At 48.1% G+C, this 18,065-nt stretch overlaps 1 protein-coding gene across 4 annotated transcripts in view; it reads right to left on the bottom strand.

Annotated features, from left to right (window-relative positions):
* The window catches only part of LOC142576571 (3-oxoacyl-[acyl-carrier-protein] reductase FabG-like), a 112,965-nt gene that overhangs the window by 62,188 nt on the left and 32,712 nt on the right, over positions 1-18,065 (bottom strand). For all 4 annotated transcript variants that reach the window (XM_075686750.1, XM_075686749.1, XM_075686751.1 and 1 more), the window contains exon 2: positions 16,729-16,868. In XM_075686750.1, the coding sequence (XP_075542865.1) occupies positions 16,729-16,868 (140 nt within the window). The remainder of the gene's footprint in view (positions 1-16,728; positions 16,869-18,065) is intronic.

Raw genomic sequence — 18,065 nt, 5'->3', positions numbered from 1 at the left:
TCATGATGCCGTAATCGGCAGAGAACGTGTCGAAGTTGAATTTTCGCCTCTGAGTGACCACCAAGATACAATACAATCTTTATTGTACATAAAGAAAACAAAGTACATATAGCAGGCCTACCAAAGCCTCAGAGGGCTTGACTGGCAGTGCCTGACAGTCAGGTCACAGAAAATTTCACAGGGTTAATAGCGGAGTTAACTATTTATTAGTGGATCGGAGCAAAATGTTGAACAGTTATACAAAATGTTACCTTAAACATCGACAATTCTAAGTGGTATCTTAATCGCGCGTCTTGTGTTTGCTTCTAACACAGGTGTTGGCAATTCATTAAATATTGCTGGAACATAGGATTGACGCGTTCTCCTTCCGCACTTTGCCGCAGTCTTGGGGACGACGTAGGGTTCCTTCGGTCTTAAGAAGCGGACAGGCGTGCATCGTCTTTTAAAATAATTATTCCAGAAGTGCTTAATTACAGCACTTTCGACAATCAGGGAAGTTACGTTTGGCAAGTTCAACAACCTAAAGACGTCTGCATCTTGCTTTGGACACAAATCGTAAGCCACTGTTGACAGCAGTGAACGTAACATTGAATTAATTCTTGAGCTCCACCTAAGAGTACAATGACCATACACAGTCAAGCCATAACGTAGCACACTGTAGTCTAAAGCATGGACAATAATTTTTCGAACGGAGATTGGCATAAGACATCGTATATTTTATAATACACAGGAGACCGCGCGCCGCCTTTTACAGACGAGGGATAATTGCGAGTTCCATAAAAGATCACAGTCAAAAAGCAATCCAAGATACTTAACAGAAGATGCTTTTTTAACAGGTTGGCATGTACATTCATAACAGTCCGATGAGTGTAAGAATAATGATGTCGTAAGTAGGATTTTTTTCATGGGGTAATGGAAACAGGCAAGTCGCGTTTTAGAAGCATTGATGCTTATTAAATTAGCCGCAAACCAGTCCATAGCTTTAGTTGCCTCATTCTGTAAGGAGCTGATTGCATCAGAGTAATTAGTTGCAGCGGATACAAGAACAGCATCATCGGTATATTGATATATATAATTACTTGCTACACTGGACAAATCATTCAAATAAATGTTGAAAAGCAGGGTGCTTAATATTGAGACCTGAGGGACTCCAGAATGAATACTGGTAAAAACACTTAAACTATTTCAAACCTTTACACACTGTCGTCTATCCTGCAGAAAGTTAGGTAATAAATTCAGGAATGATCCACGAAGGCCTAGGAGCGACAGTTTCTGTAACAAAATATCATGACAAACACTGTAAAGTGCCTTAGAGGCATCCATAAAGAGGGCACATGCTGCCCGGTTACGGTCTGGTGTCAAGCTTAAAAGATCAGAGAAAGCTTCTAGCAGTGTTTGTGTACCCTTTCCCTGTACAAATCCATACTGATTTGATGATAGTACACTATGCTTATCTAGAAACTGTGTTACCCTAAGTACCACATGCTTTTCTCATATTGAGCTATACAGGGAATTATCGAAATGGATCTGTAATTTTAAATACTATTGCGTGCACCTTGCTTATGAAGCGGATTTACAATTGGGGTTTTCATATCAACTGTAATCACACCACCATCCGAAACAAAGTTTAAAAGAGAAAGCAATACATGTTTAATTGCGTCAAAATTTCTCTCGAGTTCACTGACAGAGATTTTGTCGAAGCTTGGTGATTTCTTCGTCTTAAGATTAAAAACGATGGACCTAAATTATTCAAGCGACAGTGAAGGAAGACATGCGAAATGTAGCAAGCTATTTGTTAATGTACACACCTATGGTCGCCGTGTCCTCGATCCCGAGACACTTGAAAAGAACTGATTAAATAAGTTTGCCACAGTTTCGTCGTCTACAGAAAAATAAGATGAAAGGCGCTGTTTGGGCGTTGAAATGTTGCCGCCTCTAAGATGATTGATTAGGGACCACGTTTTCTTTATATCAGATCGAGCTTCTTGAAATTTCTTTCTAAAATAAACGCGCTTCGCAAGTCTGATCATTGCATTCACCTTGTTTCTGGCACATTTATATCTTAAGCGCGTGTCATTGCAGTTTGACAACCGCTTGACCTTAGTCCACAACAAGTCTTTTTTCCTTTATAGCTGCTAGGATTTCGCTGCTCATCCATTTCTGGCTCAGGTTACGTTGCCTAATTTTGACAACGCGGTTTCCGCCTGCCTAAAAGCACCAAACGCAGCTACAAATTCGTGATCGCCTCTCTATACTTTCCTTACGCGAGGACACAGATATTCCGCCTGGCTCTTTCGCCCTCGTACCCGTATCGTGCGATGTCATCACTGATTCAACGGTCTCTCTTCACGCCGCCCGCCGTCTTCACGATCCGTAAAGCTCTACCACTATCCTTTGCAACGCTTGACATTACCGGCACCTGCAGCAATACATACTTCTACAATCCCCTCTGTGCGCCAATTACGCTGCTCGTTGGTGAAGGCCTTGGCTTCGTGTAGCACCTCGATTCTTCGCCATTGGTTGACGTCCCCGGGGATTCTTTTCATGTCGACTCCTGCCAACCATCTGCAATTTCGGCGCTTGAGGCGACGTCCAGGGATACGTTCTCCAGTGCCATCGCCAACACCCTCACACCTGCCGAACGTGCCGACCTTCTTGATCTCCTGCTCCACTTTAGGAATTCATTCGACGTTTCACAATCTCAACTGTGCGACACTCGGAAGTGCAGCACTGCAGTGACACCGGCTCGCGTCAGCCGTTACGTCAACGACCATACCGCGTCTCTGCTGAAGAGCTTCGTGTCATTACCGCCCAAGTATAAGATATGCTGCGCCTTGATGTTATTGAATCTTCGCAGAGTCCCTGGGCATTCCTTGTCGTTCTCGTTCACAAGAATGACGGGTCTATTTGCTTTTGCATCGATTACCGATTGTTAGATAAGATAACGCGCAAAGACGTCTGTCCTTTGCGCGCATCGATGACGCCCTCGAAAGTCTTTAGGCAGCGGAATTCTTCTCGTCCCTGTACTTGCGTTCAGGGTACTGGCAGGTCCCGATGGCTGTAGCCGATCCCAAGAAAACCGCATTCATTACGCCTGACGGCTTATATGAATTAAACGTAATGCCTTTGGGGCTTTGTAACGCCGCTGCCACGTATGAACGACTCATGGACAACACGGTGCGCGGCTTCAAGTGGTCTATGTGTCTCTGTCACCTCGACGATGTCGTGGATTTCTCGCCTTATTTTCCGACTCATCTGCTCCGCCTCAGACTTGTTTTGACCTGTCTATCGAACGCTGGCCTCCGACTCAACAAAAGTGCCGCATCGCCGCGTGGGTGCTCACCATCTTAGGCCACGTTGTGTCTAATCACGGTGTTCTACCCGATCCTGCAAAACTTCGAGCAGTCGCGGAGTGTCTGAAGCCTATGACCATCAATGTCCTATGCTCTATATTTCCGGCGCTCTTTTAGAATTTAGCGTCCATCATGGAGCCACTGACTCAGCTTCTACGCGGTGACACCGACCTCTCCTCCTGATCCCCGGCATGTGGCTCCGCGCTTGCTACGCGGCGTCGTCTTTTCACCTCGTCGCTATTGTTCACCATTTCAGCCCATCAGCTGCAATTCAGGCAGCTGATGGTCTCGCCAGCTAGGTCGGTCTCGCCGCCATCCTCGCCCAACGAACGCCCTGCTACTCCGAATGCGCAGCCGCTTATGCGAGTCGCATGCTGAGGAAGCCTGAAGCCAATTACAACCTGACCGAAAAAGAGGGCTTGGCTTTAGTATCGGCACTTGGCAAATTCCGACCATACCTATGCGGACGCCCGTGGCTCGCCAACTTGAAAAATCCCACTGGTCACCTTGCCCGTTGGACACATGCAGGAGAACGATATTCACGTCGTAGACTGCAGCGGCCCCACACACTCAGACGCAGACGCCATGTCACGTTCATTTTACCTCCAGACTAGACCTGGGGAACAACTTGCACACACTCCGTGTCATTTTTCAACATGGACTTTGCCACCGCACATGTTCATAACCAGTGCATCGTTTCGCTTTTCGACTATCTATCTGGATCATCGACCATCCATGTATCCCGAAGTCTTTGACGTCAAGCCGTTCGTTTGGGCATTCGTGACTAGCTGCTCCACCGATGCAGCTACGCTCCTAAAGGCTGTAGGCGCGTTCTGGTGATTCCCCGCAGCTAAATATCGCAAATATGTCTCTTTCCACAACGATGCGCAGTGTAGCCACAGTGGAGTTTTCAAGACGTACGAACGAATTCGCCAGCGCTGCTACTGGTGCAGTATCTACAATTTTTACAAAAGCTTGTTCTGTGCTGCTTTGAGTGCCAATGCCGCAAATCGCCGCCTTTACACCCGTCTGGTTCCTTGCAGCCGCTCCCATACCCTACCAAACCCTCCAATTGCGTCGGCATCGACCCATATGCCCGCTTCCTGTGACAGCAGACGGCAATCGGTGGATCGTAGTTGCTGTTGACCATTTGACATGCTATGCCGTAACTGCTGATTTACTAACTGCTACATTCAAGGATGCAGCCTCTTTCGTCCTACATCGCCTCGTTCTTCGACACCACGCACCTCGTGAACTCCTCAACGATAGAGACCGCTCCTTCCTCTCAAAAGTCGTCGAAGGCTTGCTTTCGAAATGCCAAATTAACCATGGGACAGGCACGGCATACCATATCCAGACTAACAGGCTCCCAGAACGATTTAACCGCACACTAGGTGATGTGCTTTCGATGTACATGGCATCTGATCATTGTATCTCGGACCACATATTTTTATTTATCACGTCCGCGTGATACCACTACCGACCACTACGGGATTTTCGCTTTTTTTCCTCCGGTATGATCGCAAGCTTAAGCATACCACGACACGGTCCTCCCATACCGTCCAGACAGACGCCTCTGAGCGTCTACCTGTGTCCGACCTCGCCCGACAAGCCGAAGAATGCCGCCAGCTCGCGCGCACCTTTACGGCACAGGAACAGCAGTGCCAGAGAGAAAACCCCAGCGACTCCTTCCAAACACCACCTACGCTCCAGGCTGTCGTGTGTGGCTGTCTGTCTCTTTTCAAATGCCGGGACTTTCCTCAAAGCTCGTCCCAAAATGCGAAGCGCCTTACCTAGTCTTGGAGCGAACATCCCCAGCGAATTTTCTCATTGAACCACTGTCACCACCTGAAGAATTGTGCCAGCGTGGACGCGACATTGTCCACGTCTCATGTCTCAAACCCTACCCCAACCCTCTGCCTCCCGATTCTTAAGTCGCCCGGATGCCGCTTTTTCTTCGGGGGGACATTCTGATGAAGAAGACTTGTTTCACTGAGCAGCCGCACCGCCAACGCGCAGCTCGGCTCTGCTCGCCGAGCAGAGCCGAGCAGGTTGCTGGCGTATTTTTGGACGGTGCTTTTGGCTGCCTCTCCATTCCCGGCCGCTGCGTCCCTCGAACAAGGAGCGCTAATAAACCTTTTCTCAACTGTTCAAGTCCACATGAGAGCATACGTGACTTTTTTAATGCCTCAGGGAATGGATAGGTTCACCACAGGTCTTGACAACGTCCACGCATATACGGCTGCTGCTATGGCCCCCTTAAAACCTGAGGGAAGGACGCTCTCATGACGTGAAAAAGATTTCGAGAAACTGCTGTCTGGACGTAGAATACGATTGGTCGATAGTGGGTGATGTTCATGGCGAGTCAGTTGTGGAAGACATACACTCCTAACGGTTCTCATGAAAGATGAGCGTCTATAGGAGGTACACGTGCTTCCACAATCACGCCCTTTGTTGAAGTGCTGCATGGCAGACCAAGGCATCTTCTCTGTGCTCGAGCTCGTAAGCCATCAAGTGTATGTCGGCAGGAGGCGCAGATGTTTGTAATAATAGGTAAACGGTATCGTAGGTAGCCTACAAAAAGTGATTCATGGAGCTGAAGCAATGATCTGTCTCATTGGCCCCATTTAATGCATGCTCTATATTTAGGCGTGTATAAGAAGCTGCTTAATGTTGACTTGAGCGTCGATACTTGCTTAAACCAGGACAAGTTTTAGTCAATAATCACTCATAGGAATCCGCGGTGCGTTACGTACGGCATGGCTAGACCGTTGATCGTAATCTTGTAGGAGCTTGTAAGTGCCGCACACTTTACAGTCGCCAGATTTAGACCTTGCTGCCGCAAGTACTTCGAGGTGACCAACACTGCACGTTGCAGCTTTACACGAAGTTGTGGCCGCGACAAACCAGAAGCCCATATGCAGATATCGTCAACATACACGCTCATATTGATAGTCCCTTGCACTATATCGCTGAGCTCCATAAGGGTTATAATGAACAGCGTAGGACTGAGTCCGCCTCTCTGAGGAACCCGACGGCTGATTTGATGACGACGGTGTCCCGATCTGTCGTCGTCATCAACATGATCAGGCCTGTAAGGTAGTTCCAGCAATACCCGTAAAAGGCGTTCCAATAAACCCGTACAGTAAATTGTAAAACCGTTCCCGTTCCAGTAAGGTAATTAGCCAGTAAAGCATCCTACTTCCAATTCCCAGCTCCTCAAATGCGTCAAGAATGGCATCACGCAATACATTGTCCATATGTACCTTGACGTCCAAAAAGGGTGCTCCTGACAAGTGTGAGCGCTTCTTATCCTGTTGGACACTTGACATCCAGTCAATCACGCTATCAGTGGAGGATCTTCCTTTGTGAAAAGCCGTCATAATGTGTGGGTAAATGTTGTACTTTTCGTGAAGCCACTCTATCCTCGCCGGCACCATTGCCTGCACGATCTTGCCCACACAGTTTGCCAGGGCAATGGGTCTGTAGGAACATGAGGCACGAGGTGCTTTGCCAGGCTTCAGAAGCACTAACAATACGACTCGTTTTTCATTTCTCCGGCACAGACCCTCAACTCCATCATACATTGAAGAGGGAGAGGACAACAGTTCGCGCGTCTTCCCCCAAAGTTCGCAGGGCAGCGTATATGATGCTGTCTTGCCCAGCCAATGAAGATCTTTGAGATGAAGCGAGTTTAGCGTCTAGTTCTTGCATCGTGAACATGACCCCAAGGCAGTCATATCCGGATGGTGGGGTTTGTCAATTAATTATTAAATGTCGACGAGAAGCTACAGCCACATGCATTTTAGTAGCTCTCTGCAATATCTGCATTGCTTCTACATTGCACTACTGCCAGAGCTCGGAATGACTACTTTTCTTGGGAGGGATATTGTAAGCTTCGCATGGCCTGCGTTATTTTCCAACGTGGATTACGAGGATCAAGGCAGGTACAAGTTCCTCTCCAGTGCTTAGTGCCCAGTTTGTGAAGATTCCAGCAGAAGTGTCGTTGAGCTCCCTAGCAGATAGCACAGCACTGTCTCAGGTAGATTTGTTTCTTCGGCATTTCCTCTGGGCGAGGTGACGCACTGCTCGTAGTTTTTCGTATTCGATTTCGATTGAGCTTCTAAGTACTGATTCACATACGAATTTTGTCGCGTGGGGAAGAGCTGGGGTAATAACATGTTCTAGGCCAGGCGGCGAACATTCGTCTGAGCAAGCGCTGCCAACCAATGTCGAATAATGTCGCCAGTCAGTACAACGTATACGAGGTGGAGGAACTTGAAGAAACCATTGCAGTTGTACATATGTACGTATGTGGTCGCTATCATGCGTTTCATTCTCAGCGCAAATGAAAGGTCTAAGGAGCTACTACATGTCCGGCCTCAGAGAAATGCAGAGGAGCCGTCGATAATGGTTGCGGAATCGTCGTTATCTATGAGGTTTGACGATTCTTCACCACCTCTATTCATCGTAACACCCGTCCACCACCCCATAATGGGTGGTGGACGTTAAATTCTCCGATAATTTATGTGGACCCGGGCGCATTGGGAAGGCAAAAATCTGGTGTAAGGGATAAAATCTCTTTTTAGGAGGTATTTAGCCTCCAATGATCGAAAAGACGCACTGGTTATGCCTTGCTGCCACACATGTATTCACTAGAAGCATGTTCAGCGACCATATGTCGGGCGTAAACCATGTCACGACGTATGCACAACAGAAGCTTCTTTCTGGAAATGCCTTTCCGTGACCAAAGTTGCTAACATCTTGAGGGTCGGAGGAAGGGAGATAGATCATCGCGCTCGGAAACAACCACAACGGGTAAACGGTACTTCAATATGCCTTGTCGACAATCCCAAAGGCGTCCACGCAGGCAGCACGCGTTTCGCTGCATAATAACAAATCGACGCATACTCTTCAAATGTACAAGTTCTTGCTGATAGCACCATATTGAGATACTACCGCAGAGCTGAAAGAAGTGGCTCTATGGTATTCATTATTTGTAACGCAGTAACGCTGATGACATGCGTAAAGCAGGAAACATATCACGCATTGTATTCATCACGTTGTCTAAGCATGCTCTGGACCTTGGCTTCTTCAAGTTTGTCAGCAGGACGCATCGCTGAACCTTGGTCTGTGTGGTCCTTGCGAGAGCCCATTATTGGCAAAGAAGGCCAGGCAACCTGAGCAGCATCTTGTGCGGAGCAAGTCATTGTGGGAGTTCCAGCTGGACTCGATATACCGGCAACGATCGTTTGTGCTTTTCATACGCTTCATAATTTTGTCGGCGGATGTGCGGAAAAGATGCCGGGCGTTTTTTTTTTCTTGGGACACATTTTGTTTTCCAGACCTTAGCCATAGACAGCTTCGCTGTAAAAAGAGAAATGGCGACTAAGACAACCTACCACAATTGATACAAAAATCATGAGGGCAGCTCGAACAGGAATGATGCTGTTAAATAATATACACCTCATGAGCGGAGCGAATAATTGTCAACGAGTCCACACAGACACACACAAGAGCACACGCCCACGCACGCGTGCACTTGCTCTCGCATTCATTCACATTAACAAGATATTTATTGGAAGTGCATTTCTTCAAGGACGCTACGAGTAAGGCTGGCGAGGCCACGCGAGGCACCGTTTCTAAAGACACTAGCGTCCAGCAACGCAGGCAGAGGGAGCCGAGTTTTGGTGATGCCACTAGACACAGACGTGTCTTCTTCACAATCGCCTCCCCAGGAAGAAGTGCCACGTGGGCTACATAGAAGGCTGGAAGCGAAAGGCTATGTTAGAGCTTGAGACACGCCACGTAGACGAAGTCATGGCCACACCACGAAGTATCGTTAAATGCAGAAAGTGGATCTAAAAAAAAATTCTACGGAGACGTTCGTTCCAAGACGCGATAAGGACATTTGTACTTTGGGAGAAGTTTCCAGGAAATCCAAAGAAATTGGCAAGGAACACCCAGCCACACAAGGGACAATGGGGCATAAGTTGCATTTGAAAGTGAGTCGGTGCGGCTTTCCTTCTGGCGCTGTTCTTCTTGTGATGTAGAGGTTCGCGCGAGCTGGCGGCACTGACCAACTTGTCGGCCTACTTCGTACACAGATAGGCAGTGGGAAGCGTCAGGACGGTAAGGGAGCAGAGTTTCAATGACATGCGAAGGCTCGCATCCATACAGGAGGAAGAATGGTGAAAATCCCGTTGAAGCTTATATTGTCGAGTCGTATGCGAATGACACAAAAGAAAAAAACGCGGTCCCAGGTGTCATGATGAAATGTCATGCACATCGCGAGCATTTCACCAAGCGTGCAATTAAACTCCTTTCTGAGCCCATTAGTCTGTAGGTGGCATGCCGTGCTCGTTCGATGAATAATGTGGCATACGAAAGAAAAGCTCCGCTGACTTCGGAAAGGAAGACGCTACTTCTATCGCTAAGGGGTTCTGGAGGTGCGCCATGTCGAAAGATGAAGCCATGTGGCTACATCCCGCGCTGTAGTATTGGGTAAGGCAGCAGTTTCGGCGTACCTAGTCAAATGGTCCGCAGCAACTATGATTAACAGGTTGCCATGCAGTATCACTGGAAGCGGGCCACAGAGGCCAACGTCGACGCGATTGAAGGATTTGGCTGGGCACGGAAAAAACTGCAAGACGCCAGACGCGCAAAAACCTGGTGATTTGCGACGCTCACCGTCAGGGCAGCACGGAACAAACTTTCACACAAAAGTGTACATTGCGCGCCAGTAGTATCAGTGTAGAATGCGTTGGTAGTCTGAAATACTCTGGCGTGGCCAGATTACTGATCGTCGTGAAAAGAGGCACAGATTTGGAATCGTGAAATGACTAGTATCTGTCTATGGCCTTCGGGAGAGTAGTTGCGTCAGTGGAGGAGCCGATAACGAATGAAGAAATGTACAGCTTGGCGTGGCAGGGAACGGGATAAAGGTGCAAATGATGTAGATATACGCGAAACGAAAAGTGGTCCACGAATACGGCGTTGCTCGATGCCAATTGAGTCAAGATCGAGAGGCGACAGAGTTCGTATAAGCGGTTCCGCAGGCCAAATCTGAAGGAAGAGGTGAGCAGGACAGGGCGTCCTCGTCGGAGTGCTTGTCTCCACCGCGGTAGAAAACGCAAATATCGTACTCCTACATTCGGAGTGCCCAGCGCGCGAGGCGGCCAGATGGATCTCTCCACGTGACGAGCCAAAAAACCACGTGGCGATCCATTATCTTGAATGGGCGTAAGTATAAGCATGACCGGAACTTGCCAAGGGCCCGAAATAAGTTCAAGAGTTGTTTTTCAGGCCCGCTGCAGTTGACATTTGCTTGCCTGAGCGTGCGACTCGCATAGGGGACGACATATACGAAGTAGCCTCATTTTTGTTGTGCGAAGACGGCACCAACACCGACCCACTCATATATGTATGTACTTCAGTTGTAGATGTCGGGTCCAAATGATGAATAGGTGGAGAGGTAAAAAGACGATGTAGCGAAGCAAAGGCGACGTCGCATGCAGGGCACGAGCAGGGTAGGTCCGTGCCACCTCGTAGGAACTGGATCAAAAGCGACATGTTCGATGCGATACTGCGAAGGAAGCGCCGGAAATATGAGCACAGGCCCACAAAGCTGCGAAGTTATTATTAATAGGTTCCCGGAACTCGCCGACACCACGAAGCTTCCGTGGGTCGGGTGGAACGCCCAGCTTGGACCCGGTGTGGCCCGAGATGGCCCGCTGCCGCATGGCGAAACGACACTTTTTGAGGTTGAGTTGCAGGACAGCATTGGTTAGACACGTCAAAACATGTCTAAGGTGAAGTAGGTGGGTAGGAAAGTCAGGTCAGCAAACTACGACACCGTAGAAGTAGCATGTATACATAGACCACTCAGCGCCGCCCAGCGCATCCATAAATAATTCAAACGTGGCAGGTGCGTTGAAAAGTCCAAAGGACATCACGTTTAATTCATATAGGCGGTCACATACAATAAATGCAGTTCTCCGGCGATCGGCTTCTGCCATCGGGACAAACCAATAGCCATAACTCAAGTCTAGGGACGAAACCAATTCGGCTCCTTGAAGGTTGTCACGGGCGTCGTCGATGCGTGTCAAGTGATAGACGTCTTCGCGCTTTACGTTACCTAATCGACAGTAGTATTAAAATCAAAAGTGAATAGACCCGCCCCTCTTGCGAACGAGAGCGACAGGAGATGCCCAGGGAGTGTGGGGTGATTGAATAACGTCACTGTTTACGATATCCTAAATTTGTACGTTAATGACACGACGCTCTTCGGCCGAGACGCGGTACGGTCCTTGACGCAACGGCTTGTCTAAACCGGTGTTAATGTGTTGCTGAACTTCCGACACTCGGCCCAGTTGCGTTGCGAAACATCGAAGGAATTTGTAAAGTGATGTGCAAGCTGAACGAGCGTGGAGTGTTGGGCAGGAGTTAGTTCATTGACAATGAAACTCGAAAACATATCATTTAACGACTCGTCAAGCGCTGAAAGGGCACGTAGTCCTTTGGAGGCAATATGGAAAGATTCTTCTGGCACGGTAACAAAGAATGAAGAGTCAAGGCGTTCCACGCGACCGAGACATTCATCGGCAATAACGTAACAGACTCCGAAAGGCGATTGTACACAAAAATATTGTTGAGGCCGGTGGCGATGTCAAGCGTTGCAAATGGCGGTGGAACGGATTTGCTACTCATGAAGACGTCAGATTGCGTGAAGACGGCCGTAGCATCGATGACGGCAACACAGAAGAATGACGGAATTATGACGGGATAGGAAGTCCGACCTGGGGATTAACTCATGTGAGCACACCGAATGACCAATAAACTCGCTAATGTAGCCGCATGCCTTGTATAATCAGACGGGCAGCCAAGGCTGCGAGAGATGTAACATGCTGCCGTGGGAACGGCAGTGTATGACTACTATAACAGAAACGGTGGTGCCGGTGTTCCCAAGTGCAAAAGTAGAAACATCTTCGACAGATATTGCGACCATGTTATCAGGATTGGAGTGAGGACTTGGGCAATTCGAAGACGGCGCAGTTTTTGCCTCTTGAGCAGCGGTGCTTAGTTTTCCTGGTCGGAGGGTGCAGTTCGGCGACGTATTGGGAGAGCGATTGACAACAAGGAGATGGTGAGCGGCGCGACGGAAATTCCAGGAGGCCAGTACAAACATGCCGTTGTGAGGGACCAGCAGCGGATTGGCGCAGGAGCTGACGGCCCTACTAGAACAGCCGGGCAGCGTCATTAAAAGTTGGGAGGCGACTGCGAAAACAGCGAGCGACGTGGCTGGAAGTGCAGCGGACGTAACAAATGGGACGGTTGTCAGGCGTGCACCAAGGGTTGCTGCCTCGCAGCCCAACCCATGATGTAGTAGGAGTAGCGGGTGGTTAATGTTGTTGCAGGGTCGACAAAGGGGGCTGGGCAAATTTCCTACCTGCGCACTACCAGCGCATACGTATGAGGCACGGCTACATGCTGTACTGCCTGCGCATAGGTAAGAGGCGCTGCCACAGGCTGCTGGTGGTGGGTGACGGAAACAGCTTGGGCAACCTCTTCGCAAATATAAGTGCGGAGGTGGCAAGGTGGCAGACAAGAGAACAGCTCCTGAGTGAACGGGACCAAGTAAAGTTGACGGAAACTTCCTCGCACACGAAGTCTTTGATACACTGAAGCAATAGAGAGCGTTCTGGAACGGCAAGACTCAATAGCGAGTCGGCATTTGACTCAGGCTGTCGATTCAAGGGGCGTTGCTGCCTCAACTCTTCGTAGATCTGACATAAGGTGACGACTTCAGAAATGGTACGAGAGTTCCTGCCTCAAGCATCTGGAATGCACCGTCATTGATGCCTTTGTGAATGTGCTGAATTCTGTCAGTTTCGGGCAAGGCGGCGTTGATACGTTTACAAAGGTCAACGACTTCTTCATTGTAGTTTGTGAAAGTTTCTTCAATCTGCTCTACTCTGGCGCGCAAGCGCTCTTCAGCGCGCAGTTTGCGGACAGCAAGCCAATCAAACACTTCAGTAACTGACGTCTTGAAAGTTGACCATGTCGGGATGTCGCTTTCGTGATTATGGAACCAGAGTTGGGCAATGCCAGTTAAATAAAATATGGCATTAGTTAACTCTTGAGCTTCCTGCCACTCGTTATGCGCGCTCACCCTCTCATAGGATGTAAAACAGCCCTCCCCGTCATGTTATCTGTACCGCTGAAGACCTTCGGATCACGTTGCCGAGGAACCCCGATGTAGAAGGCGCCGGTGAGTCTGCGTTGTCGATCATGATGGGCGGAAGCGTTCGAGTTCCAAGCTCCAAGGTGCAAATGACGGACAGAACGCTAGCAACCTCCACGAACGGACAAGATGTTTATTCGGTGGTGGGTTCCTCCAAGCCCGCTACTAGTCGGAACGGCGAGGCGGCGTGAGGCACCGTCTCGAAATCCGAGTTTTAGAGATGCTGCAGGACGGATGGCGCAGCGAGCCGAGCGTTGGCGATGCCACTGGTGAGAGGCGCGTCTTCTTCACAATAAATATAACCATACTGACGTTTAACGCTGAAGATTAGACTACAAAGAAAAGCGACAGAAGACGACAGCGATCGTCATCTTTTTATTGGCTGGCGATGCTTATTCTAAACCACAGACTGACATCCGTCCTGGGCGATATCAGATCACTCGCGTCTTTGAGTCACTTCATGCGATCTTCTTTCTACATTTTCCTCCTGTCACTTAAGAAGTTCAAACAAAGACATTTTTGAGTTTAGCGCGAGAATTTCTTTCCCGCCAGCGACGGTCTGAACGGTGCTCCGCGACTACTCCGCAGTACCAGGTCAAGATAACAGCGTGATAAATCGGACGTAGTTGCCTGTTATTGCGAAGTGCACTATTTGAAGCAGGTGCTAAACTAAATGTGGTCACTCAAACGTGTTGTATCAGCAAGATAAGCATTTGTGACAGCTCGAATTATGTTCTCATGTGTGTTCACCCGATGGCGCACAGTTCGATCGCCCAATTGAGTGCCTTTGGAGGAAGCTATGACATTTGTGTGTAATTCATGGTTTAAGTGCATACCGCTTGAATTTTATTAAAGGAATGAATGAACTTCACATAAAGGCTATGGTGCTTGCAGCTTTCGGCTGACAACTGAGATATTTTTTTTTCATTTTTGAGTAGCTTCAATATTTACGTTCAACCATGGTGCACTTATACGCCAATCCTCGCGCAACGGTTGTGCCTCAGTCATAGTTCCCGCGTCACAAGTTTGAACTATCAGCACGATGCCGCAAAAAACTTATCGCGATGGAGATCGGGTCAAGAAGACAATCTCTCCAACAATATTCACTGCATGCTTAGAGGTAATATTCAGGCTGTTGAACTGGGAAAGACTAGGAGTGACGGTCAGCGGCAAACATCTCCGCAACCTTCACCTTGCGATAACATTGCCCAGTTTATCAATGCGGGGACTTATTGCAACAATTGATATGTACCTTAGTGGAGGAAGTGTGTAGGTTGAAGAATAATACGGAGAAGATTAACGCGCAGAAGAGAAAGGTAATGTCGAATAACCTGTTAAGCGATCAAGAATTGATGATCGGCAGTCACCTTCTAAAGTGTATGCAGGAGTACGTTTATCTAGGTCACTTACTCGCCGGGTACGCTGATCATGAGAAAGAAATTTATAGAAGAATGAAAATGGGTCGGAGCGCATACGGTCGGCATTACCATCATGATCGACACCGTTGTCTCACCGCTGTCGATGAAAAGAAAAATGTACAATTATTCCATTATTAAGGTATTATCAGAAACTTGGAGGTTAATACTGACTCTTGAGAACGGGTTAAGAACTGCTCACACAAGTGATGGAACGAAAAATCATCAGCCTAACGTTAAGAGACTGAAGAGAGCGGTGGGGACCAGAGAGTAAACCGAGATAGTGGCTGTTTAAATTAAGAGGAAGAAATTTAGGACAGGTAATTCGTAGGGCCAATAATCGGTAATACATAGTGGTTAGTGATAGTACATAGTGCTTCCAGGGGAAAGGAAGCGCTGTCGATGTAGAGAGAAAATTAGGTAGGGTAACAGGCGAATTTGCCGGCGTAACTTGAAGTCAGCTAGCTTAGGTCCGAGGTAGTCAGAGATCGCTGCCAAAGGCCTTTATCTGTCAATGGACAGAAAAATAGGCGGAAGAGGTTTTATAATATCCAAAATTCTATGGGAATTTGAACGCATTATTCCTCTTCAGCCAAAATTTTTTTCGTACTCCGATTTCGTACTGCCGCATTTGCATGTTTAGAGGACGGTAACTGTCGCCTCTTGCATGCCACTTTGTTCTCGTGTTGTATATGCAGTGACTATTCCGAATAAAGGACATCAATATCGCAAGATGAACAACTTGAACCGATTCAATCGGCACACCAGTTTGAATTTTGAACCGTTATGTGCTGCGTTACGGCGCTGTGCAGTATTCTGACGTGCACTTAAACATGTGTTCTTTCGAGGCTCGTGAACTTACGAAAATGTTGGCGCTGATCATTGGGGTAATGTTTACTGATTAGCGTTGACTTCTAAGACGTGCCACTTAGGCATTGACTGCTTAGTTAGGGGCTCCAGGTCCTGAAGTCACCAACCTATAATTTATTACTGGTCTCCAAAATTGATGTGTACGCGCATTTGTGCATTTCGCCTCTGTCGGAATGCGGCCACCTTAACCTGCCAGACAAGCTCTTGGCCTGGGGCGCTATACCACAAAGCTATTCCAAACATTTCTATTCCAATTCTGCAATCAGTCCGCCGTGATTGGTCAAAAACGTTTTTGAACCTCCCCTACTTCGCCTGTCTGTCGCTGCGACATCACGAAGACCGCGATAGCTCCCCATCAGATATGATTTGTACACACTGATTATGCATGATTCGACCGAACAAAACAGAACAGTTATTTCTGATTCGACGCCTTTTCGCCATTAAACCTCGGCCATTGGTCAAAAGTTTTGTGGCTACACCAATTTCACCTACCTGTCACAAGACGTCACCAAACCTCGAAAGCCCATAGCGTCATAGTGACGTGTATTATTGATTATAGATTATATAATCAATAAGCACATCATGCGCCTCAACTACGGGCGCATGATGTGCGATCATCCTATCACTTGGCCGCGCTTCTTCTTTTCTTGTCGTGTAATACGAACTCTGCTTCCTTTTCACTCTCATACGACGCGGTAAGTTAAAGGCGCTGCCACTTCGGGTTTACCCTTAGCTTAGGAGAATAACGTTTTCAGCTAACAAATTCCTTAAGAACAGCGCAAGTTATAGTCAGTTCCGGCCCTGGTTTAGAGTTGTGGCGCATTAATGAGTCTTCGAGGCCACTCACCTTGTCTTGGGGAATCCCCTTCGTGCAGCACGTCTCAGCCACGCTTTCCAAGGCCTTTTTGTTCCTTCCAGTCAGCGCAAGCCAGCAGCCATGGGAGGCGAAACGCACAGCCGTAGCTGCCCCGATTCCCGATGAAGCACCTGCAGGGGTAAATTGAAGGCAGCGCTGTCAGGGTGACGTGTGGCGCACCTACAAGCCTTTTATAATCATTAACAATATTTTGCCAGAACGAATCAAGAGTGCGTTGAAAAAGTATAGAGGCAGGGCATTTCACGATCGAAATCTGTAAGCTCATGTGCATTAGACGCATGGTGGCAAAGTCACATTGACCTACGAACTGAATGTGCCTTTTGCCAGGCAAGCACGGGCGACCGACGTTTGAGCATACAGGAAGCTGGTACGGAGCGATGCTTTAGCGACTAAGCGAACATCTTCACATAAAAAAAAACTCCAGAACTGTTCAGCGGAACAGAGCGCATTATGCATGGAGCAGGGGCTCCCAGGCACTTCGTCTTTTGGGGAACCAAAGTGCCGCCGAAACCCACACCCCTCTTCCCAGCCCCCTATATATTTTCCCAACGATGTGCTTGTCCACGGTCGCACGATGTTTATTGCGGTGTATCATTTGAACGGCTTGAAACAAAAGAAGTGGACAAATTACCTAACCTCGGAAGCAGGGTAACAATACACCCGAGCGCGTGTGGGGTCGAATAAATTTCGCCCGCACGCGGAACACTAAAGTGCCGTTCGCTGAACCCAGTTTATAGGTTCGCTTGGTGTAGAGGACCACACATCAAACTCTTCCGTCCTTTCCATCTTGTTTACCGCAAGCATAGGAAACTTATGCAGTTAGCGTAACAAAACTGGGAGAAAGAGTGGTACCGACTTCACATGAACTCGACCCGCCGTGGTTGCTCAGTGGCTATGGTGTTAGGCTGCTGAGCACGAGGTCGCGGAATCGAATCCCGGCCGCGGCGGCCGCATTTAGATCGGGGCGAAATGCGTAAACACCCGCGTACTTAGATTTAGGTGCACGTTAAAGAACCCCAGGTGGTCAAGGTTTCCGGAGTCCTCCACTACGGCGTACCTCATAGTCAGAAAGTGGTTTTGGCACGTAAAACCGCATAATTTTCTTTCACACGAGCTGCTCTCATCGCAACTAAATATTTTATGTAAGATCAAACGAATAAGGACGACATAAACTTGTATAAAGCAGTTGTAAGAATAGGAAGTATCACTTATCAAGAGAACAATATGTCACAAAACAGTGACAACGGCAAAAGAATATCGCAGGGAAGTTTACCTATCATTACAAGCTTACACAAGCAGGTGCTGCT

Source organism: Dermacentor variabilis, chromosome 3 (assembly GCF_050947875.1).
Source record: "Dermacentor variabilis isolate Ectoservices chromosome 3, ASM5094787v1, whole genome shotgun sequence".
Taxonomy (NCBI): domain Eukaryota; kingdom Metazoa; phylum Arthropoda; class Arachnida; order Ixodida; family Ixodidae; genus Dermacentor; species Dermacentor variabilis.
The sequence above is the reverse complement of the archived record's forward strand: the minus strand, read 5'-3'. Positions and strand labels throughout refer to the sequence as shown.